This window comes from Peromyscus californicus, unplaced genomic scaffold (assembly GCF_007827085.1).
Source record: "Peromyscus californicus insignis strain IS unplaced genomic scaffold, ASM782708v3 Scaffold_4__1_contigs__length_199733344, whole genome shotgun sequence".
Lineage (NCBI taxonomy): Eukaryota > Metazoa > Chordata > Mammalia > Rodentia > Cricetidae > Peromyscus > Peromyscus californicus.
The window spans coordinates 35,767,357-35,791,960 of record NW_026294562.1 but is presented as its reverse complement, the minus strand read 5'-3'; the positions used below and the strand labels follow the sequence as shown (position 1 = coordinate 35,791,960).

The following is a 24,604-nucleotide window of genomic DNA, read 5'->3' as shown; positions in this document are numbered from 1 at the left end:
TCATCCAGTGAAGAAAATTACCAGAAAAATAAGTCACCTCAGACATTTCATGTAGCCTTCATTTGGACTCCAGGATAAGTTCAGTATGTAACAGGTTTCAAGACTCTTTACAGAGGTATGAGAGAGTAATATTTGTCTACCCTGTGAACGGTACTTTATTATTTTTTTTTAATTGGCAAGTAAAAAACAGATTGTAACATTGGCCAAAGAATGAAATTCAACAGTTTTTAAAGCCTCGTTTTTTTGACTTAGAGATGGTTTTGCTGATCCTATTGGTGTAATCTTTCTTACTATTGTTTTTATCTATGAAGTATATAAATTTATATAAGACGATGGAATACATAGTAAATGATTGTGTCATGTCATGAAAGACTGGAGATATCTTTTGCTAGTCTTCCTAGAAATACTCTACCTTAAAGAGGTGTCTAATGGATGCCCTTTATGTGTTTCAGCCCATGGACGTGATACATGACAAGGGGATTGTAGACGACCACTGTGGATCCATGAAGGGCACCAGCATGCGCCCACCACACCCGGGAATGGGCCCTCCCCAGAGCCCAATGGATCAGCACAGCCAAGGTTTGTGTCCTCTGCACACTGGATTTTGTCTTCAGACCATACTATTTCAGTCTTTCCCGGTGGTAATTTAATTATGGCTTTAACCTATGTGTCTAAAGATGGTTGAATCCAGTTAGCTTTCTTTCTCTGGAGAAATCTGCCACCCTCTTCATCCAACAAAAAATTATTATTCATCTGGGTAATTTTATTTCCAAAGTCCTAGTAATTTTATCAACACAATGCATCTGAGTACACTCTATGGAGCTTCATGTCATTTATTGAGAGTCTTTATTGTGATTTTGTAAGGCAAATGATGTCACTCCTAACTCGTAATTGGGGGAGCTAAAGTTTAGGAAATTCCTTATTTCTCTGAGTATACATTGCTAGTAATTAATAAGGACAAGAAAAAAAAAATCTAGATCTCTCTGTCAACAACAGCATAGATGTAAAAATAAGATGACCTAAAACCCTGTGTTCCTTGAGTTGACACTTACACACTGGGTCAAAGGTGATGTTTTCTGTCAGCAAAACCACCTCCCATTCCTGTTCAGTGACTCAGTGGACTCCTAGGCTTATGGTAGCAAGTAACTGAACCTAGTGGCCCAAAATAAATCTATCCTCTCATAGATCTGAGGGCTAAAAGTTCATGACCAAGGTGTCAGAAGAGACTACTGTCTCTTAAGGTTTCAGAGAAGACTCCTCCCCTGCTCCTGCTGATTCCCAGTGAACCTTGGCATTCCTAGACTTACACAGGAAACACTCCGGTCTCCACCTTCATCACCACAAGGCATTTTCACTGTCTGTCCCTGTATTCAGCTCCTCCTCTTGGATATTTGGGTCAAGATGGTCCCTAATCTAGTATAACTTCATCTTAATTTGGTGTCATCTGCATTGACCCTATTTCCAGATGAGGTAGCGTTCACAGGTTCAGAGGGTAGGATGTCAATGTGTATTTCTTTGTGGGGAGCAGTACTCACAATTCAACCCCCGACCATAGGTAATCAATATGTGACTTTCTCTTTTCCTTCATGTCCTTCATGTCTTGTCTCCTTCCTTCTCTATGAAAGGGATATTAAGATACTTCAGAGACGTTAAAGTACACCGTAGCCTGATTTCAGAATCATCACTTGGTCATTTTTACACATGAAGGCCATGCATTAATCTAGTGCCAGTTGACACTGGTATGTGGATATTCTTCTGGGACACCTGTGGTTTGTGTCATACATACGTCCCTGTAATTAAGTGTTTACATTTTCCTCCATTTATTTACAGTCAGATCCACCAGGGAAAGACTTGGCTGTGAAGATTTAGAGAAACACATTCACAGATGTTTTCTTTCTGAAATAGAAGTAAACGGTCATGGAGGCTGACATCAGGGTGTCCCTATGTTATCATCTGTAGTCTTGACCATCCCGGGGTCTGATGTGAATCTTGTTGGCAGACAAGATGACTCATGAAATCTTGACCTTATAGAAAAATGATGTGAAGGATTGAGGCCTTTTGAAGGACAGGAAGGAGAAGTTGGACTCAGGACTACTGAGAATGAATTGTGGCGATACTTCTAGGTTCATTGTTTAAATTCTAAGGGGCCACGTGTGCTCACAGTCATAATGAGACCTCAGTTTTAGCACCTGGAAGGTGTGGATGGATTACATGCAGTTGACTCCTAAAGCCAGATGCTTGAACTTTTTTCTGCTCCTGGCGTTGTTCCACATCTAGAAGTGATACCGTGTGAAAACTCCTGAACAAATGAATGAAGACACCTGAATGTCATAATTGAGAACAGTGTCACATTTATTTTTCCTAAAAATTCTCTGATAGTGTGGCTCCCCTTCTCACCTTAAGAGTATCTTATTTACCTCTGGATCTCCATTGCTTGGCAGGAGAGCCAGTATATGACTCTACGCACACTCAGTAAACTGCTCCATTAGATACAGAAACAAATGATACACTCATCAACTAACATTTTTAAATAGATCTCAATTTTTATATAAATTACATCAGTTATTGGGGGGACATTCAGTCAGTGGAGTCAGAACTAGTATGTAATTAGTACAATAGTAAAGTGTACCGTAGACTAGGGAGTAAATTATTTCAAGGTGTGTGTGTGTGTGTGTGTGTGTGTGTGTGTGTGTGTGTGTGTGTGTGTCTGTGTGTGTGTGTTTAAATAAAGCAGTATTGGTATAATGCATTTCTATTCTAAGTAATGATCTAAAAAGAATTTCAACTTGGTAATAGTGTGCATCTTAAAAGTCCCAAAAGAAGTGGAAACTTCTTTCTAAACACACAGATGTAGAGAGGTCCAGCGTTGATCAGAAGGCTGCCAGCCTTAGCTCAGTCCATACTAAGTGACTTTAGGCTGTTGGTTACAAGGCAAAACCATTTCCCTCAGTAAATACTTGTGTACCTGATGGTCCCAGTGATAACATTGTTTACTTTTAGCACAGTGGCTTGAGAAGGCCTTTATAGGCAAGTGAGCGAGCATGCGTGTGTGTGTGTGTGTGTGTGTGTGTGTATACATATATACATATATATACATATATAATACATATAAAATTGGTATTTAAAAAGTTTGGGATTATTAATAGAAGAGAGAGAGCTTATTGCTTCTCTCTAAGGCAAGGTGAAACTGAAGATATAGTAACTCTTGAAGTCTAGTGAAGGAAAACTGCCATTTTTGTGACACTTTTGGATGAGTAAATCAAATCAAACTTCCAAAAGAGTGACATCTGCATCCACAGTGTCGTCTTCACGCAAATGCATATTCACTCGGAGGCAATTTCTTCCCTCTGTTTTCTCAACTAAGGATAATTACCAAAATATGTAATGCCGATGCACCGTTTAGATTCTGTGTCTCCTCAGGTTTTATGGGATGCTACTCATGTAGAAAAAAAAAATCCCTCTCTGTAGCTGAGCCACTGTCACATTTTTAATGTCACAGTGACAGAATGATTCTATTAACATCTTCTGTAAATCCTGGGAAATAATTTCTTTCCACCCCCAGTTTCTTTTGATCAAATGTGAGGTAAAATGTCTTCCTGTATGGGTTGATCCTGCAATATGAATTGTATTCTGTCAGGTTCTTCTTGTCAAACTTATTAATACTTTCCTGTAACTTCTCAGTGGCCAGTGTTAGTTGGTTGGCTTTGCATCATTGTTACAAAAATTCCAGACAATCCACTTAGAAGGAGAGAAAGTTTATTTTGGTTCAATTACAAATATTTCAGTCCACCTTGGCTCTGTGAATTTAGGCCTGAGATGGCAAAATACATTATAAAAAGATCAAGGGGGTAGAGCAGGCCTGCTTACCTTATAGCACCCCAGAAGCAAAGACACAGAGAGACAGGAAGGAATCGGGGTCCTGCTATCCCAGTCACTAGCACACCCCTGATTACTTTGCTTCCTTCCAGTAGACACCACCTCTTTAAAGTTCTACCACGCAGGCCCAAACCTGTGTCCAGCATGTAGACCTTTGGGGTACATTTTAGATACAAACTCTTTCATCTTATTTTCTCTTCACTGCAGTTGTCTCATCTTTGTGACATCATCTTGCTCTTGGCTCAACCTCATAGCAAAGCCTTATTCATAGTTTAAAACAGTGGTTTGCTAAGCTGCATTATACAGTGGAGTTTATATGGGTTTGTTCAGTGTGTTAGTCCATTGTGCCAGGCCTTCTGTGACTTGTGGATGAACTTACACTTGACAACTTAGGAGATGAGCGAGACCAGGTGGGCAGCAGAAGACTCATCTTCACCCCGTGTCGTACCTTCCTACTGTGAGAATGTAAGTTTCTGTGGTAAAGAAGTTTTTCTTCTTGTAGCCAGTTCAGAGTTGGCAAGAAAGGTGTGTAGTGAACAAACCTTTTTATACCAGCTTACTTTTAAGGGGTGAATGTCAGCGTCCTGAACAAGGAAAGATATTAATAGCAAAAGTTAAGAATCTTACTGATACCCTATTCATTGTTGGAATATTTCTGCTAATCTAGCAGGCTGGCTTCAGGGAGGTTTCCATGGCTCACTTGCATAGACAGCTAGCTAGAACCCAGTCCTGGTGATGTATGCCCCCTCATGAAGTAGGGTCTTGGGTTTTGAGGCCTAGCAGTCTTCTTCCATGGTAGGAGTTCCCCACATGGTATTCCACTTATTAGCAACCAATAGAAGAACACCAATTCTTATGGGGGGGGTATTGTTAAATTTATTCACTCTCCAAATGGCAAAACCACACAAAAACTAAGTGTATCCTTTGTTTTCTCTGAGATTCAGCATGGCAGTGGTGTGTGAGGGTCACCCACCTGTGGACCTTTGTGGCTGTGCCCCTCTTTTATCCAGATGGACATGGTTTCCCACACACAGCCCTTATCTCGTAACCGGGCCTGTGGTGACCTTTATGATAACTGCCAAATGCACACATTCATTGAAGGATCAAGCCTCTTCATCTATGTTTGTCCTGTTCTGCCTGGGGATTCCTTTCACTTTATTAAAATTGGTACTTTGTTTTAGCTTAAGGCAGCTGTTGGATTACAATGGCCGGTTGGCTCCTTTCTCTGTCTTGAATCCCCTCCCACAACTCTCAGTCAAATGTTGTGGGTATTGTTGCTCAGCTCAGCTATGCAGGTCACCTTCTGAAATAACTCCCTTGAAAATTCTGTGCCGTTTAAATTTTTCTTCCTTAAGAAAAATATTATTTCCTCAATTTGGTATTTTAAAACCCAAATTGGTGGCTTCCTTTTGTATGTGATATCCTAAGCCTTGATGAGGTTGTTGAGACTTTAAATACTTGACTCATTTTGACATAACAAAATGTACATTAGCTTATTTGAATGTATGCATTAGAACCAGACAGGCTTGGTTGAAAACCTGAGCTGTGAAGATTTACTTGTGTGACATTGAGACTCACTCTCTGAGCCTCCGCAGCCTTATCTTAGACTGGGGTGACAGTATTTGCCTTCAAAGTGCTGTGCTGAAGATTGATACGGCAGTATATGCTCTCCCCCTATGTGCTTCAGACCTTCTGTCGTTTCTGTGGTTACACCTGCCTGATGTCCATCGGCTGGCATCATCATCTTGATTCACCTCTGCCTGGTGACACCGGCCTTACCCACAGTGGACTAGTCCTCTGAGCACAGATGACCCCCAGAGCATTAGTGATAACTAGTGGTGTAACCAGTGACTGATACCGTAGGAGCTGAAATACCCCGGCCTCTTCACTCCTCCCCTGGAATAATTGTAGGTAGTTTATTTATCTTGTATCCCAAAGCTTCGGCAGTGGATTAATCTTCCAGGCCTGCTGCAACAGCTGGCTTGGTAATGCATTTTTTATTGGCCACCTTCCCTCCCGTATATCACCTCTCCATACTCCTCAGAGTGGCCCTGCACCTCCCATATAAAGGACCTGCATTCAGTCCCTGGCTCAGCCTCTTTCTGGACAGACTCAGTTTGAGATGCTGTGTACAGTCCTGGCACAGTAGCTGCGGCCCTCAGCCCTCAGTAATTGCCTGTTAGTCACAGCTTGCCTGATAATCAACCAAATAATATTTGATTTCTTCATAAGACACTGTTTATTCGGCACCGAGCCGCTTTAGACCTCGTCATGTTTTGTTGAGTAGCTTGGAGCCACCTCTGATGTCGAATACTGCCCTTCATTGCCGTTCCCACAGGTGTACAGCCACCACAAGCAGTTTGCCTTCTAGGGAACAAGTGGCTATTGATCATCTGGAATGTGGCTAGAGAAATGGAGATGTTCTGTGAGCATGAGATGCTGAATGTCAAAGGCCTATTATGAAAAAAGAATACAAAATTGCTCTTTTTGAAGTGTTAATCTTGTGGGTGTTAAATAAACTGTTATACAATTACCTTTACCTGTTTCTTTGACCTTTTTTAATGTGCTTATTGGTAATTTTAAATTACTATATATTATATTGTATATTATATATATTATATATCTATAAGCTATATTATAGATTAAACTTCTAAGATATATGCAATTGTTAACTTAACTATACCTTAAATTTCAATCATGTAGTGTTGCACTACTAAATTATTAGAGCATTCAAGACTACCCCTCGCTCTCTCAGGGTCATCTACTACAGCCTGTGATCTTGTGTTTTATTTTAGGTTATATGTCACCACATCCCTCTCCTTTGGGAGCCCCAGAGCACATCTCCAGCCCTATATCTGGAGGAGGCCCAACTCCACCCCAGATGCCACCGAGCCAGCCAGGGCCACTCATCCCAGGAGATCTGCAGGCCATGAACCAGCCTAACAGAGGTCCCTCACCTTTCAGTCCTGTCCAGCTGCATCAGCTTCGAGCTCAGATTTTAGCTTACAAAATGTTGGCCAGGGGCCAGCCCCTCCCTGAAACGCTGCAGCTTGCAGTCCAGGGAAAAAGGACCTTGCCTGGCATGCAGCAGCAGCAGCAGCAACAGCAGCAGCAGCAGCAGCAACAGCAACAGCAGCCTCAGCAACAACAGCAGCAGCCCCAGCAGCCTCAGCAGCAGGCGCAGGCGCAGCCACAGCAGCAGCAGCCAGCCCTTGTTAGCTACAACAGACCATCTGGTAGGTGAATACCCAACCAAATGAGTATCACTGCGGTCCAGCGTGGATAAGCAGCCTCGAGCACACAGACGCACATGGTAGAAGGCTGGGGCTGATCGAACCCTTTTCTCTACCTCTTTCTGTTCCATGGAGATGAGGCTAAGAGTCTTAGTTCCTGCTATCTAAATGATCCTAGAGCAGTGTTTCTTAATCAGACACCCTCCTGGAAGCTGGGAACCCAGGGAGAAAGCACAGAAGCGCATTCTGCCATGATCTCTCATTCTCTTTTAAGAGGTACAAGGTTGCTTGGAAGCCCATCAAATATACTCCAGGTTAGGAACCCCTGTTTCCTCTGCATCCATCTCTAGAACTCCCTGCTCAAATTGGCCCCCAACTGAGTCTTTCAATATTTGTTGATTTATTTATTTCTTACCCTTTTTGTTGGAAAAACATTTGTGCATTTGATGAGACCTATTGTAAAAAGAAATATTATCAAATAAAGAAGCAGACACATGGGAAATTTTTTAAAGAAGCAAGAATCCAGGTCAGGAATGGGGAGCCCATAAAAGCCCCCCACAGTTGCTGTGGCTGAGCTTCAAAGATGACTTGAGTTTTCTGACAGAGCCACGAGGAGATGGGGTCATGTATCTAATTCTCACCATTCGGAAGGAAGTGGCTTCCCAATTTCTCAGAGGACACAAAGCCGTTTCTGGCATGAGAATATAAAGTAGATCTCCCAGGTGTGATTATCCTTCAAATTACAGTCATTCCTTGTGTCTGAAGCAGATTGCTTCTAGGACCCCAGCGGATACCAAGATCCGTTATATTCAAGTCCCTTATATGAAGTGTGGTGTAGCATTTGCATTTAAGCTATGCATATCCTTTTGCGTACACTATCACCCGCAGATTATTTATGAGAAATATTGACTGTAATGTGAGTGCTATCTGTATAGTTGATACACTGTATTGTTTAGGGAATAATGACAAGGAAAAGTCTATAGCCACTCAGTACAGATACATTTTTTTCCCCCAAGGGTTTTCTGTCTGTGGTTAGTTGAATTCAGAGTTGGGACTCACAGATACGGAATCCCGACTATCATTCTATCTTCATTATTATTGTGAAAGGCTTTGCATGATAGAATCATTTGTAACAGACCCACATGGCCTATTTCTTAGACTCTGGGATAAGAATGAGAAGCTATGATTAACAACAGGTGGTCATGATGTAGTCCCTTGCATGGCCTTCTGGAGACACGACTTTTTCACGTTGCTAGAACTCAGAGGTGCAGGGGCTTTAGTGTGCTCCTCTATGAAGGGTGCATCTCTAGTATGCATCTCAAGATAGTCTTTGGTAAAGGCACTTACCCTGCAAGCCTGGTGGACCACGAGTTCCATCCCTGGAAACTACTTAAAGGTAGAAGGAGAGAAATGACTCCATAAAGTTGTCCCTTGACCTGCAAATGCATTCGGTGACATACATGACCCTCTTCCCTAATCAATGAGTCAATGATTTAAATCTTTAGAAAGAACTAGATAAACAGAGCTTACAGTTTAGCTCTGAGGGCTTTGGATTGTGGGGAGTGTCATGCTCCCCAGACACTAGTACCATCTCCTATGAATGGCTGTCAGTCATTTGGGCAAACTGACAATCTCATCACTGTGAGAACAAGGAATTTGGGATATTTGTCCTAGGTTTAGGAACTGGAGTAAGAAGGAAGGATTCTGATTGGTAGTTTTGTTTTGTCTTAAATGTTCTAATTTTTGAGTTTGTGTTCCTTTTCTGATAGATTTAATTTCAAAACTAGATACCAGGAAGGCGAATTCTTGTTGTTAGTTGTAGATGTAGCATTAGAAATGAGTCTCTTGGCTGAGATGGCTCAGTGGGTAAGAGTGCTTGCTGTGCAGGCAATAGGACCCGAGTTCAAGTCCCTCGAAACCCTGTAAAGATCATGTGTGGTTGTGTGCACCTGTAATCTGGGTACTGTAGGGGAGGGATTGGTAGGGAGACAGGAAGATTGCTGGTGCTTGCTGGCTGCCAGCCAAGCTGTGTATTCAGATGGAGATCTCAAGGGAATGAGGCAGAGAATGATAGAGAAGAACACCTATTCCTTTTGACCTCCACATGATCCTAGCACTTGGGAGGTAGATGTAGGATGGTCAAAAGGCCACTGTCATCCTCAGGTGCATGGTGAGTTTGAATCCCAGCTTGGGATGCATGAGGCCCTATCAGAAAACAAAAATGAAAAACACAATCAGTGGAAATTTGTGTCTCATAGTTCTAGAGTCTGGGACTTCCAACCTTAGGGTGTCAGAAGATTTAGCATGTGGTGAGTCTCTGCTTTCTGGGTCATAGGAGGCACCTATGCTGTACCCTCCCACAGTATACAGGGTGAGGGAACTCTCTGTGTCCTTTCACATAGTCACTGGTCTCATTCGTGAGAGCTTTGCCTAATTTTGCTTAATTTCCTCTACCTCCTAATACCATCTATTTGAGGATTTGGATTCCAGCATAGGAATTTGGGGAGATACAAACTTTTAGAACATAGCAATCTTTTTTTTTATTTTGCTTGTGTGTGTGTGTGTGTGTGTGTGTGTGTGTGTGTGTGTGTGTGTGTGTGTTGTTTTTAAGACACGCTCTCTTTCTTTGAATCCCCAGCTGGCCTTGCACCCTTAGTAATCTTTCTGTCTCTGTCTAAGATCTGGGGTTACAGGCATGCACCAGCACTATCAGTTTAGCAGTTGTGTTTTTAAAGAAAAAAAATATTATTTCATACCCAGATTTCTGTGTGACTATCAGGGAACCTTTTGATAGATGTAGGATAATATGGGACCAAATAGTATGACGTGAAAGAGTACCCCAAACTCCATGCAGGGAAATGACAGTTTGAACCCTCAGTAGATTTTTAAACTGTAAAAGTAAAGCTCTAGAGAATTTGGCCAAATAGGAAAACTTTTATGTGTATGTAGCTTAGACTCACTGAGAACCTTCTTGCTTCGCTGTGCTCTGTAGCATCCTTGGCACATGCTGTCTCTGTGGCATGGAGGGCAGCTAGGTCCAGACCCTAGCACTTGTGACTTGAGAGCTCCTGTTCTTGACTCTTTCTCCCAAAGGCTGCCTTCTTGACCCACATTCTCAAGAGCAGGGAAAGGATCTGCAAAGTATGGGTGCCTCAGCTCTTTCGCGAATTAAGAGTGCAGATCGCAGCTTCCTATCATGGCTTCTTTTCGCTCTTACTCTGGACCTGGTGTTAACAGAATTGGTCATCTTAGGGCATGAGTGGTTTGAACAACCAGGTTTAATGCAGGGACCAGCTGCTTACAGCAGGATAGCTGGCAGCTGGGAGAGAAGAGGGAATACAGTGAAGTTCCCGAGAGGTAGCATCATGGGATATGAGCATAATCCATGGTGCATGAAGCCTGTCTTGGGGTAGCACTTGCCATGTCATAGGCCTCCAAAGGCGTTAGTAGCTTTTCAGTGACCTCAACTCAGCATGAAAGTATCCCACAGAAGGTAGGATGCTGAATTCTTCATCTGAGAAACCTTTCCACCCAAGGGTCTAATCATGGAGATGAATGAAAGAGTGAGATTTAAAGGGTGAAGTTTATATTATCTGAGTATATCCAGATAACAATACTTCATGTCTACTGAACCTAACTGTGCATACATTTTCTGGGCCATTTCCACAAGAGGGGTACCCTTCTTAAGTACCCACCTCTTTGTCTGTGCCTGTCTTATCACATCCCTATCAACAAAGGGACTTGATTTTATTATCCACTGCTCATGTCTTTTGTATTTTACAGATGTCATGCTTAGTAGGAAATGGAAATATGTGGGTATATATTGTTTTCTATTCAAGTGGGCAAGGAAGCCATGGGTGAAAGAAGACCAAGATATCTCTTTCCTAGAGCTACACATCCCTGCTGCTAACAGGAGTGTCCATCCTTCAAAACCTGTGCAGAAATCTGATACAGGACAGACACCCTTAGTGGATGAAGGCATTTGTTTTTATTGGCATTACGATAAGCCTAAATAGTGCAAGGGTTTTTTTTTAAAGTCAGTATTAAACTTGACTCATGTTTTATACCCTTCCCCCTTTAAAAAAAGCACATTTTCTCATAAACATGCTGCCAATCTTTCAGAAAAAAAAAAAAAAAGAAAGACATTTTAGGCCATGCACTCCTCTGGAGGTTCTTAAATTTCCATCCCATTTCCTAGTGTACTTAATGCGAGAAGAGAATGTGTCACCTTGCTGGGTTGGTCCTTCCCCCAATTATCCCAGAGCAGAACTCACAGGACGTGACGTTGTTCCTTAGCATGATGCCCTGTGCACTGAGCATGTGTGCCGGAGAAGGCTCCTGTTTGTTTGTGGGGGGGTGGGGGGGTGGTTGGCCACTTCTTAAGCGGAGCCCTGTCCTTGCTCTTGTGGGCAGAACTCCAGACCAAGGCACATTTTTCTTTTCGTTTTGATTCTCTTTTCCTTTTAGGGATTAAAGCAGTATAAAAACAAGAACTGAAAAAGTTGTGGTTTGGAGAAGTGAGGGAACAATCTTATGGTGGTAAAAGAAGAAAGTGTTCCTCCCCATCTTAAATGCTTGCCCCTCTCCCCTCTTGGCATCTGAAACTTTCTGATATGTTCAGTTTAAATATTCTTTACTTCATTTATTTTTTTACCCCCAACCTGTAGAAATCACTTACATTCCTATTTAATGCAGAGTGGTGATTTGCATAATCATCCTGTGTGCTGAGTCGCCTCTGAATGCACAGAAATTCTGTGCAGGTGAGGCGTGTGTATTTCGGTGTGTGTGTTGCCCTATTACTTCATATCAGGTGTGGTGGGATGGGATGTATCTATCCATCAAAGGTCATCCCCCGCACCACCACCACCAAGCAGTGTTGGGAGCACATTCTGGAGAGCCAGGCAGTACAGCCTCCATTTTGGCTCCTTAAGGTAAGGGCTGAGGCAGAAGGCATTTTTGAATACTGACCGTAAGCCTAAATTGTTCATACTAGAGAGAGGGGACAAGATGAGCTAAAAATTCCATTTTTGTTCAGTTTGAAGGTGTGGCGAAAGGCGTTAGGTAGCCAACCACAGGTTGTCTGGTGGTGTTTGTGGCCGGAGTCCAGTGCTGCCTGTAAATCTCCTGCGGGACAGGCACAGAACCTACTAGAGGGGGCTCCCATCCTGAATCTAAGTGCAGGAAGCTGCATTGAGTTTCCTGGTCTCTGTAAAAGAAAGTATTTACACAGTCAGTCGGAGAGAGGTGAAGACAGACCCCCACAGTAAATGACTTTCTGTCTAGCTAGGAAATCAGTTTGCTTGGAAGTGGCCCTGATAGCAGCTGGCAGGATGCACATGACAAGTCCACTGGCCTAAGGAGCATCTGTGCTGAGTTGTAGGAAACTAGAGAAATGTTTTGAAATATGGCCCAGAAAAGAATCCTCCACAAGCTGCCAGCTAATATGGTACCCAAACTCTGGAAGTGCTTTCCTATGTCAGGGGATTTCCTGTTGGGTGGCGTACAGTAGTTAAGTTGGACTTTTCTCTCCTTGTCCTGGATCCATAGAGATGAAAAGTTGAGCATCTAGTCAGATAACTGAATCTTTGTGACCACTCTGTGAAAGAGGTTATTATTATTGTCCCCATTCTGCAGATGAGGAGGCAGACGCCAGGGCTTGGTGACTTGGTCAGCTTCACAGAGCCAGTGGTAACTTTGTTATTTTTTGAGAGTTATTTTATTTCATGTGTATGAGTGTTTGGCCTGTATATGTTAATTATGCACATGCGTGGTGCCTGAGGAGGTCAGAAGAGATGTCAGATCCCCTGGAACTGGAGTCACAGAGTATTATAAGATGCCATGTGGATGTTGGGAATCGAACCTGGGTCCTCTGCAAGAACAAGTGCTCTCTAGCCCCTCCAAGTGGTGTTAAGTTAGACATTGGCGTATGTAAGTCCATGGTGGGGTTTCTGTTTCTCAATATTAAGGATGAAGCCACCAGATTACAACGTCTTTATATTTTAGTAATTGGGTAGGGCAGACCAGGTATATACCAGACGTGTCTTGGAGGTAGGCAGACTAAAAATGGCTAGCTGACAATACCTTTCTTTTTTAAAAACAGTGACTTAGACTTAAATGTACCTCCAGGCCATGCAGACTTCTGCATCCTGCCTCTGTTTCCAGGCAGTGATGCTATGGAACGGGGTTGGTGGCGGGGAGGAGGCCTGGGACATGTGTCTACTGTTGCTGTGCTCTTTGGATGTTTCAGTTTATTTGAACTTAGAAATGAGGGGAAAGACTTTAACAGTGGAATTTTAAGTAATTCTTATGATACTATTCTACCAATAACAACCAAATTCTCTTCTCATAAAAAAATTTGTATTTTGAGAATCTAAAAGTAGTAAACTCATCATTAGAATACTTAGACTGTTAATATATTTCATTCTGCTTGCACAGTGGGAAAGAGCTCTTGCCACCAAGCCTGGAGGCTGAGTTTGATTCTCAGAATCCACATGGTGGAAGGAGGGAACTGACTCCTGCAAGTTGACCTCTGACCTCCACATGTGCACTGCTGGATGCCTGTCCCTCCCCTCCATAAATCAGTGAATGTAATTAAAAATTAAAGATAAATGTCAGAAATCTATATCTTTTTATATACATAAAAACAGTGCAAAGGGAAAACATTCCCTAGAGACCTCTAAAGAAAGGTATTCTAAAACTTCCCTACCTAACTCATGCCAGTGAACTTTAATGTTGAGAAATTGGTTTCTTAAATATGCATGAAAAAAGTTCCAAATAAAACATGTAATGAAGATATATGCATTTTGTAAAAGATCTTCCATTCAGAAAACAAAAATTAAAGAATTTAGTTGAAAAAACACTTTATATGATGGTACATCCTGGACATAAAAATAAAAAGCCATACATTTCACTCCAGAACTTCTTTTTAATCTATCCCCAAGAACACCAAGACTACAAGTTAGCTTAAGAAAAAAATGTGTCTAGCTCTATATTGTTTGGGGAATTTTACCTAATTATTGGGAGGGAAAGAAAAACAGACTGTGCCAGCTGTTGGGATGGAGGTACCTACACACACACACACACACACACACACACACACACACACACACACACACACACACGTATACTGATACTTCCCAGAGCAGTTTGTGCTAATTCTTCACATTCCTCATGTCACAATGTTTGCTTATGGCTTTCTCTGGATTGTCATTTAAGTCCTTTTCTAAATGGCATTTGTCAGAAATTGAAGAAATGTGTTCCATTTTCTGTAATGCACGCCTTTGTATGGTTAATTATTGTGCCTCTCTGAAGTCTTAGACTGATTTTTGTGCTTAATGGCTTTATTTTTTTTTCCTTAGGAAGGATATAGGAAATACTTGGATGAATGCCTGTTTGTGTTTTTAGCTTCTGCTGACTGAGATTCTTCGTTTTTTTAAAAATTTTTTTATTTTTAATTTTTTTTTAAATTTACTAACTTATCTGGTAGCTTCAGCAATTGTATTTAATTTTAAGAAAACTGAGAACTCACCTGGAGGAGAGTTGAAGCACTTCTTATTTTAGATCTGTATCTAGCAGTTAATTGAAATTTCCAAAGTTTAATGCAGAAAAATAGCTGAAACTGAATTCAATAAAAAGGATTTGTTTTGCTTTTTTGGGACAGCCTCTCTTATAGCCCAGGTTGGCCACCGCGTCTTGATTCCCCTGCCTCTATCTCTCAAGTGCTGGTATTACAGGTCTGTGCCGCTACGCCAAACTTCCAAGATAGGATAAAGATTGCATGCCATCATCTGAAAATAAGAGGAAATAATGGCCTTCTTTAGTATTCGCTAATTTTCATTAGGGGAAATGAGCATATTTTACCCCAAATGTTGACTAGTTTCAGAAATATTTTACTACTATGTAATTAGAGTAAAATTCAATTCCTGGGCTTCACTATAAGTAAGCCCGAAGTAAGCTTTCAGAAGCACCAAGGGAAAACCCTATTCACTGGATCCCACAGCCAGCACTGGATCCCACAGCCAGCATTGCACTGGATCCCACCGCCAGCACCAGATCCCACAGCCAGCACCAGATCCCACAGCCAGCACCGGATCCCACAGCCAGCACCAGATCCCACAGCCAGCACCAGATCCCATAGCCAGCACTGGCACTTGAAACAGAGGCCTTAGTAGCAGTTTGCAAAGTGAGACTTTAGAGCTATACCCATTGCATCTGATTGTTATAGAACTCTCTTTTCTAAAGTTTGAGTGCACCTGTGAGTCTTTAAAAACAGCAACAACAAAAAACTCACCCCAGAATGTGGCATTAAAAACCAGCTTGTCATTTCCTTGATCTATTACAGCTAGGAGTCATTTTTTGGATGCTTTTGACAATATTCATTAGTGCATGCCATTTCCCCGTGGGGTACACACTAGATTATGTTTTCCTTTTCACCTCTGCCCTTCATTCCTTTCCCTCCTTTGTGCCCTTCATTAGTCAGCTCTTTGGTGGTGAAGACCCTGGAGGTCTCCAGCCCTAGGTAGTGGTTGAGGGGTGGAGGAGCATGGTCAGCAGGTGTCCTTCCTTCTGTCCTGTCCTGCCCATGTCCCTCTTGTCTCACAGGCCCTGGGCAGGAGCTGCTGCTGAGTGGCCAGAGCACCCCACAGAAGCTGTCAGCCCCGGCAGCCAGCGGCCGACCCTCGCCTGCACCCCCAGCCGCTGCCCAGCCCACGGCCACAGCTGTACCTGGGCCCTCGGTACAGCAGTCCGCCCCAGGGCAGCCGTCTCCGGTCCTGCAGCTGCAACAGAAGCAGAGCCGTATCAGCCCCATCCAGAAACCGCAAGGCCTCGACCCCGTGGAGATCCTGCAGGAGCGAGAGTACAGGTACTGCTGGTGATCAAGCCAGGTCATTACCGGGGCCCGGGGCTGACTGACGTGCCCCGGAGGGCAGTGTTCTAGTAGTACTGGACACCAGGAGGGGTGAAGAGAAACCAGAGGAGGACTCATGCCATGACAGTGATTTCAGAACAGTTGTAGAGAAAGTTCACATGCTGTTGGGTGGGTCCTTCCACGATGCTGAGTAGGACAAACTGTGACTTCCCTCTCATTCAATCAGAAACCTTTATCCGTCCCATCCACTTGCCAGGTTCTGGGAATTCGAAGATCAAAAGCCCAGTCCAAAGTTCCTTAATTTCAGGGTGGTCCATCTCAGGCTTGAATCATGAAATAGCTTGTCCTTGATTGTCAGTGTGTTCCTGAACAACTGATGACTGAGATGGTCATGTTGAGTATCTTGTCTGAGTCCATCCTTCAGAATACTGGCCCAGCTTATGGTACAAAAAAGCATACTGTATAGATTGATACAATGTGTTCTGTGTTTTAATTCATAGAAGTTGGCCCAGCTTTAGGGATAAACCTTAGGTCTCTGTCTTCAAATGGGATCCTTAGTTAAACTCTTAATCCAGACACTTGTCACCTGATTTGACACAGTTGTGTCTAAATTAGGGACTGGCAAACTTTTCCTGTAAAGGACCAGATGGAAAACATCTAATGTTTTGCAGGGCCATATGTCTTAGACACAGATAGTCAGCTCTGCCCTTTTTGTGGGAAAACACCCATAGACTGTGGTGTCTTGGCTTTGTTCCAATAAAACTTTATTTAGAAAAGCAACTGTGGACAAGATTTGGCCCACAGGCTTTGTTTAGCAGACCCTTTAAGCAAGTGGCTACCAACCATGAAAAACGGAGTCCAGTAAGTTTTATGATGAAACGAAGCTAAGATTTTGGGTTCTGCAGCCTGCCTGGAAGCATATTCTGTGAGAAACAGCTCTGTTGTCTTCGTCAGGTTACATCACTTTCCTATGACTTAACATGTTAAAAATATTATAGTATTTTTTCCATAGAGTCAAAAAAGGTAAAAATTTTGGAAACTTTCAGAAATATTGGTGTCAATTATTTTCCTCTAATTAACTTGAATTAAAAGAAAATTCATTGTTAAAAATTAGAGAAATGCTAGTCAGTAAGCAGTGTTTGGGTTCTCTTTAAGAGCACTACCTTAATCTTTATTAAAAGGCATGTAGCTTGTTATGAAATTAAATAAAATATAACTGGTGTGGAGAGTTGTTTTGGAGACATCCAAGTAATACCAGGTATTAGATGTGGGTTGCCTTTTGGAGTGGAAATATGGCTTTATTTTCTCATTTCTGTTGCTGGTCATCAGTGGGAACATTTCTCCTGTCCTTCCCAGTCGCCATGTGCACCTGAGCATCAGGGCCAGGCAGAGTCTGTTGGGGAAATACTTGTGGATCATAAAGTCAAACATAAGGACACCCAGGGCCTAAAACCTCTTCAGACGCCATAGTCTTCATTATGTTATTGAGAAAAGAAAGTCATAAGTAATTGTTGGGGATGGTCAGTTAGAAGAAAGAGCAGAATTGTGGGGTGACTCTGAAGTTCTACCTTGCCTGAAATCTGCTATGCGTTTGCCCTGCCCAGAGGTTGCAAAGATGCCGGGAGCTTTGTTGGCTCATGACAGCTACCCTGGAAAGACCTTCTCTGCACCTAGACATTTTATGTAACACCTGGCACTCAGTCTGTGTGTGTGTGTGTGTGTGTGTGTGTGTGTGTGTGTGTGTGTGCATACATGTGCATGTAAACTGCTTTGTGGACTTCTAAATTTTTTTGTCATTATTTCCAGAATTTTAATTACAGGGCTTTCCTATAATCTCATTTTAGAGCCATTTTTAGAAGTGTGAGCTTAAAGGATTATCTTCCAAAGTATTAAGTAATGCTTTTTTTTTAGCCTATTTCAATGCATTAAAACATTTGTAACCTATATAATCTCCCTATAATAAATTTTTATTGCATTTATTCCCTCTATTTATCTATTCTTTTATTTATTTATTTATGGCATGTCTGTGCTACCTCACAAGTATGGTCCTGTGGGAGTTGGCTCTTTTCCTTCCCGCTATGTGTTTTCTGGAGATTAAGACCACGGTCAAGTGCCTTTACCCCTACCTACTTAGCCATCCCACCTGCCCCATTCTCCTGTGTTAATAAAAATTATATCTACTGCCAGGCGGTGGTGGCGCACGCCTTTAATCCCAGCACTCGGGAGGCAGAGCTAGGCAGATCTTTGTGAGTTTGAGGCCAGCCTGGGCTGCCAAGTGAGCTCCCGGAAAGGCGCAAAGCTATACAGAGAAACCCTGTCTCGAAACACCAAACAGAAAGAAAGAAAAAGAAAAAAATTATATCTACCAGTTTCTCTTATTGCATGCCTAGAATCTCAGCACATGGAATGTTCTGGCAACAGAATCATGAGATCAAGGCCAGCCTAGAGTACTTAGTGGAACCCTCTCTCAAAAAATAAAACAACTAAAAATCATGTGCATTTCAGAATGTGGTTGAATAGTCATTTTCATATTACTATCATTTGATAAATGCCTCCAGCTTTGTAAAACTAAAACTGCAAGGTTTTGGGGTTGCCAAAGGCCTGGTGGTACCTTTGGCCTGAGTGTCCCCATGGCCATCTGGAGAAGAATGAACTTGTGCTGGCAGCCTTAGAGGGGCATGCCATATCTTGTTTAGTCATAGAACAATAGCTGGCTTCTGCCTCTGTGAAGACATCATTCAACGGCAGAGATTAAGTTTATCATCAGAGGGGTTACATTAAATCTCTCCCACACTCATACGGGACAGGTATTAGATGCGTTTCTCTCCTGCTACCTGTGATGGGCTAGCCCACTAGGCCTCCCCGCTCCCCCCCCCCCCCCCCCCCCAGTCACTAGGCTCTGCCTGGCTAGTGCACCTTTTTCACCTGGCTAAAGATCTGAATAAGGTCCGAACAGATCTCTTTTGGGATTTCATAGGCTCTGACAGAGCAAAGTATCATACAACAGAAATCCCGTAACATCTTCATTTCTTTGGCTCTGGTCCTTGTCTCCAGAAACGGAATGCAATTATTAGGATGTTATACTTCTTTAAGCCATTTGGCTGCTCTTCTCGATTTGCCATAAACTCATAAAATTTTGACACACCAACCTTCTTCTTTTAGTTGCAGCTTAAGTGAGTTTCTGTCTGTGTATGCACTGGCCTTCGATCTGTACAGCCCTGGGATTGAAAACATTTACCTCCCTTTTAGATTGTGTGCTCTCCTTTGACTCACCTTTTTTTTTTTTCCCTAAAATAGGAATTTATTCTTCTTTCTCTGGTGTCAGTTCTGCGTGCTCACTCACCCCTCACCCCCCAATCCCCATCTTTGGGTACCAGTTCTTGACCCTTCTGTACAGCGCTTCATTTCCTTCTGTGTTCAATCAGAGAGTACTTTAGGAGCTTACACGGACATGTAAACTAGTTCTCTATAAACAAATATTTGCATGGAGGACGCAGTTCACACTTAGAAGAGTTTATTTGAGAAAGGCATCTGTGAATTACTCCAGACTTGAGTGTGGAACAGAATTGAGTGTGGAAATGGGTTTAGGAGACATGTATGTATATCTTACCTCTCTGTCTCTCTATGTCTCTGTCTCTCTCTGTCTCTCTCTCTCTGTCTCTCTCTCTCTGTACCTCTGTGTGTGTGTGCGTGTGTTTGTGTGTGTGTGTGTGTGTGTGTTTCCTTGTCTTGCCCTCGTCACTATCACAACTCCTTCTCAAAAATTGCCGCTAGCCACTCTGCCGGAAGAGTCACCAAAGTCACACATGTTCCCTTTCTCTCCCCCTCACTCTTTAAAGTATCACTCAGTTCCTTGAAGGAACAAAATGTACCAGTGTCATTTTCTGTTCAAATAACTCTCCTACAGGAATCATAAACTTCTCCCCTGGACCCGAACAAATATCTGTTGCCTTTAATGGAACTCTTTTCCTTGCCAGAGCAGTAACCCTTCTTGATTTACTCTTCCGTCTGTATGAAAAACCTGTGTGACCTAATTCTGCTTCAATTTTCTGTGCTCGTGAGGACACTAAATGAGTCTCCTGCAGTCAGGCAGGATTACATCTTGCTGCTGTTTTGGGAAGTTTAGAATCCTGACTCTCTTTATCGGACTTCCTGCTGAATCCCATTGATGGGAAGATGAAATTGTCTGGAGAGGAGCATTATTTAAAATGAAGATTTCCATTAAGCACTACAACAACAGAGAGAGAGTTTTCTGTGCTAGCGCTCCCCCACCCCTCACCCCCCACCCCCGTAACCTTACCACCCACCCCGTGCGCCGCATCGAGGACGTATGATTTTGCTGTAAAATCTCCTCCTCCTCTTTTCTTGAGTTTGCACTTTGTCCTTCATACCTCTCTTCCACTGAAAAAGAGATTCTTCTATGTCGGGCACTCTTGGGATGCACCAGTAAACCACTTCTCCTTTGGAGAAGCAGTCTTGGCAGGGAGAAGCGCACCCTTGGCTCCTACCTTCTGCAGTGACCCAGGTCCCCCAACTCCATTACCACCAGCCCCACTCCCGGCCCCTCTGTGCTCCAGCTTCCCACTCAGTTCAGGGTGGGTCAGTCTCAGCACTGTCAGCCCAGGTGTCCTGTAGTCACTTTTATTCATCCTAGATCCATCGTCCTTTGGAAGATGGAATCTGAAGCTGCTGTTCCTTGACTTCAGTACCGGACTCACCGTATCATCCCGAACCAAAATACACAGGGGAGTTTAAGTTCTAGGATATCCAAAAAAGAAAAGGACACATGGAGTCCAGAACCAAGGATGTAACATGATGAACTTGTGGGTGACACCATCTCCCACCACTGCAGTAGCTAAGTCTTTGATCTTGATAATAAGTGTGATCTTGATAATAAGTGTGATCTTGATGATAAGATTACAAAGCAGAGTGGTTTTAAAGGTAAAAACTGGTTTCATTTTTCCTTTTTTTCTTTGTGTGTGTGTGTGTGTGTGTTTGTGTTTTTCTCTTCATACATTCAATGTTTAGATGTAACTTCTTTTCCATATTTGGACATTTAGGGCTACATAGATAGATGGGAAAAACCAACTGAATAATAATCCATATAATATAGGTTTTGATTTTGGATTCCTCCAGTGTTGTCTTAGTTAGGGTTTCTATTGCTGCCACGAAAGTCCATGACCAAAATGCAAGTTGGGGAGAAAAGGGTTTGTTTGGCTTATACTTCAGCATTGCTGTTCATCCCTGAAGGAAGTCAGGACAGGAACTCAAAACAGGGCAGGATCCCAGAAGCAGGAGCTGATGCAGAGGCTGTGGAAGAGAGCTTCTTACTGACTTCCTTCCCCTGGCCTGCTCAGCCTGCTTTCTTATAGAACCCAGGACTACCTGCCCAGGGATGGAACCACCCACCATGAGCTAGGCCCTCCCTCAATAATCTCTAAATGAGAAAATGCCTTATAGTTGGATCTCATGGATGACTCCAGCTTGTATCAAGTTGACACACAAAACCAGCCAGTACAGATGACAACGTGTTTCTTCAGTTTTCTCATTAGTAAAGTGGGGCCACAGCAGCATTTATTTACATGTGCCTTTGTGTGTGTGTGTGTGTGTGTGTGTGTGTGTGTGTGTGTGTGTGTGTGTGCGTGTTGAGAATTCAAAATTGTTCTTTAAATGCAGTTAGTGCAGTGAATATTTACTGGGTTAACTCATTACTAACTTTTATTATCATTTCTTTCTTTTCAATTCTATTCTCAGTTTTGTCCCAAAGCTGGGGGAGGAGTTTATTCTAAAACTGGATTTCAGTGGTGTGTATTTATAAAAGTAAGGCCTGAAACCGGTTTATATGTGTCAGAGCCTTAGCAGCCGGGGACTAGAGAGAGACGCCTTTTCTTCTCCAGTCTGCCTTCATTAGGAGGAAGTACTTGCAATTATATTTTCGATGGTGTCTAAAATGAGAAACCCCAGCATCCCTTTCAGGAAATGCTATTCAATGCTGCCCCTGATTTTTGCAGATGCCCAGTTTGCTAGCTTTTCTCAACCAAGCACCACACAGAGGAAGTGGCTGTGGTTGGCAGGGCTCTCTCGGAATGTCTCTAGCTGGCTGACTTCTGTGGCCTCAGCTCCTAAAACTGCACTTGCCCCTCTGCTTTAGCTGCTGTAGTCACTGTTGCCTCAGAACAGAAGGAAGAACTGTGGTCTCGGCTTTGCATGCCATGGCAGGCTGGGAGTGGGGCGGCCAGCCAGACTGCCTATGTGTTCTCTCTGTTGAGAGCAAGCAAGGGTGTCTAGTCCCCCCCCCCCCCCCCCCCCGTCCCCTCAATGTAGTATGAAGTTCCTTTCCAGGTCTTAGAGAGAAGCTACATAGAAGTTCAAGGTGTTGTGTAGTGTGAAGCGCCTGTCTTCAGGAGTTCAAAGGTAGCTTTTTCTTGGTTAACATTAGAAAATCTGGTTGGGGCGCGAGTAAGATAGCTGAGCAGCCAAAGGCATCTATGACCTTCACTCCCAGAATGAGAACTGACATTCACAAGCTGTCCTCTTCTGTCCACACACGCACTGTGGCATGTGCACTCCCCACCCCACCCCCACCCCCACCCCAGTAAGTAAATATGTATAAACTTTTTCTTTTAAGAAAAGAAAATCCAGTTGGATGTTAGAAATCGACTGTCAGTGTGCGGAATATAGGAACCTAAACCCAAAGCTGTTGTTGATCATAGAAGACTAAGTCTTGTGCCTGCTCCCATCCCCCTCTTTCTTATTTCCTTCTAGACTTCAGGCTCGCATAGCTCATAGGATACAAGAACTGGAAAGTCTGCCTGGCTCGTTGCCACCAGATTTACGAACCAAAGCCACTGTGGAACTGAAGGCGCTTCGGTTACTCAATTTCCAACGGCAGGTAATACCTTTTCCCCAGTGAATCCATGATGTAGGAAATCAATGTAATTGTTCCTAAAGTGTAATCTGTGAGCTTCCTCGAGTCTGCTCAATGTTGTTGTAAAGCTAGGAACTTCGTAAAATAGCATGTCTTTAAACTGACGGCTCAGAGCTGAAAGTACAGAATATGAACTACTCATTATTCTTTCCCCCCCTCTGTGTATCAGAAACATTTTTCCTCCTGTACAAGATCAGTTATTGCGTTTTGGTACTGTGGATGAAAACCATGACAACAGATTGTGGAGATCTGTGACTTGCCTTCATGGCTCCCAGGAAAACCAAGGAGGCGGTAGATAGATAACGTTCCTGGTAAACCCAAATGTGCAAAGCAATCCGTGACCCCAGAAACAGAAAGCATGATTGTCTCTTTCCTAATCACTAGTCCATGTTTGTAGAAACACACACACAAAAAAACCAATGTCATGTCCCTTAATTATTCATCAAAACCTAACTCAGGGGCACTTGGTCACATCAGACTCACTCACACGTTGACTAATTAGTGAGTTACTGTCTCCTAGAACTCGTTGTTGAGCTCTGGTATAATGGTCTATTTTCTGATTTCTGAATCGGTAGGCATGGAGTGGAATGCAGTAGAACTAATTTTCCCTTGGCTGAATTTTGTCAAAGTGTGCTGGTCCCCGTCCACAGATTGCCTGTCTAAACCAAAGGGGACAAGGAGAACCTTCTGTCAGTCACATGGGTCGTGCTAACTCTCAGGGGCGTGCAGAATGGATTGTTAATGAGTAAGCATAGTCTGGAAGTGTTGAATTTGGCCTGTTGGAAGATCTGACCAAAATCACAAGGCCCCCCGTCTATGAACTCGAGTATACATTTCACTTCTGGGGTGGCATGTGATGGAAGGGCATCTGGTATCCGGGTGCTGCTTGGCTAGGGGTTTCAAAGAGCAGATTTCAGGTTAAATTTAAAAAGAAGAAGAAACAGAATGATTCTATTACATCTTAGTTAGAGGGAACTTTATCATAGGAATGGATAAAGCGTTTGATATAGATTTGTCAAATGTATATTAGAGGCATGTGTTCTCAAGTATGAGATGTGATTCTGTCCTGGAGTCCTGCTGCTCCCTAGTTCTTGTTCGATATTACTGGAAAATCTATTATCTGTGAAGTTTCCTGTGTCGATGGGATGGGACTGATGCCAGTTTCAGGTTCAACTGAATGATTATTATAAGGTGAACCCCCAAGTTCCCACTGCCTACTTCCATATAATATGCAATACAGTTACATTGTTTATGATGAGAAGCTAAAACAAGTCCATGATGTAATATAAGATTTAAATGCTAAAGAACATTATTACTGGAGAGGGAGGAAACCCGGACTGTTATTTCCCATCATTTATTTGAAGTTATGAATTTACATTGTTGGAGTTACTGCTGTTACTTGGAACATGAATAGATGGTACTCTCTTGTTCTTGTAGATCAATAAAAAATGATATTATGACAGTTAAAAAAATTAAAAGGCTTATTGACTAAGTAACATCATTATGATAATTAAAAGAAATGAGTAACTTTATTTCAAACCCAGCACAGCATCCTCATTTTTTTTTCCTGTTACAGAACTAAAATTGTTTTTGATGTGAATTACGAGGAAAAAAGAGTTATACCATCTTTAAAATTACCATGTAAATGTGCACAGTTTCAGCTCTTGTTTTTAGTAATAGCCAGCCAGCTGCAATGGG

General features: G+C 42.7%; 1 protein-coding gene across 7 annotated transcripts in view; it reads left to right on the top strand.

Moving 5' to 3' along the window:
- Positions 1-24,604, top strand: part of Smarca2 (SWI/SNF related, matrix associated, actin dependent regulator of chromatin, subfamily a, member 2) — a 172,315-nt gene that overhangs the window by 18,218 nt on the left and 129,493 nt on the right. For all 7 annotated transcript variants that reach the window (XM_052714360.1, XM_052714355.1, XM_052714359.1 and 4 more), the window contains exons 3-6: positions 453-579; positions 6,672-7,112; positions 15,711-15,972; positions 22,744-22,870. In XM_052714360.1, the coding sequence (XP_052570320.1) occupies positions 453-579; positions 6,672-7,112; positions 15,711-15,972; positions 22,744-22,870 (957 nt within the window). The remainder of the gene's footprint in view (positions 1-452; positions 580-6,671; positions 7,113-15,710; positions 15,973-22,743; positions 22,871-24,604) is intronic.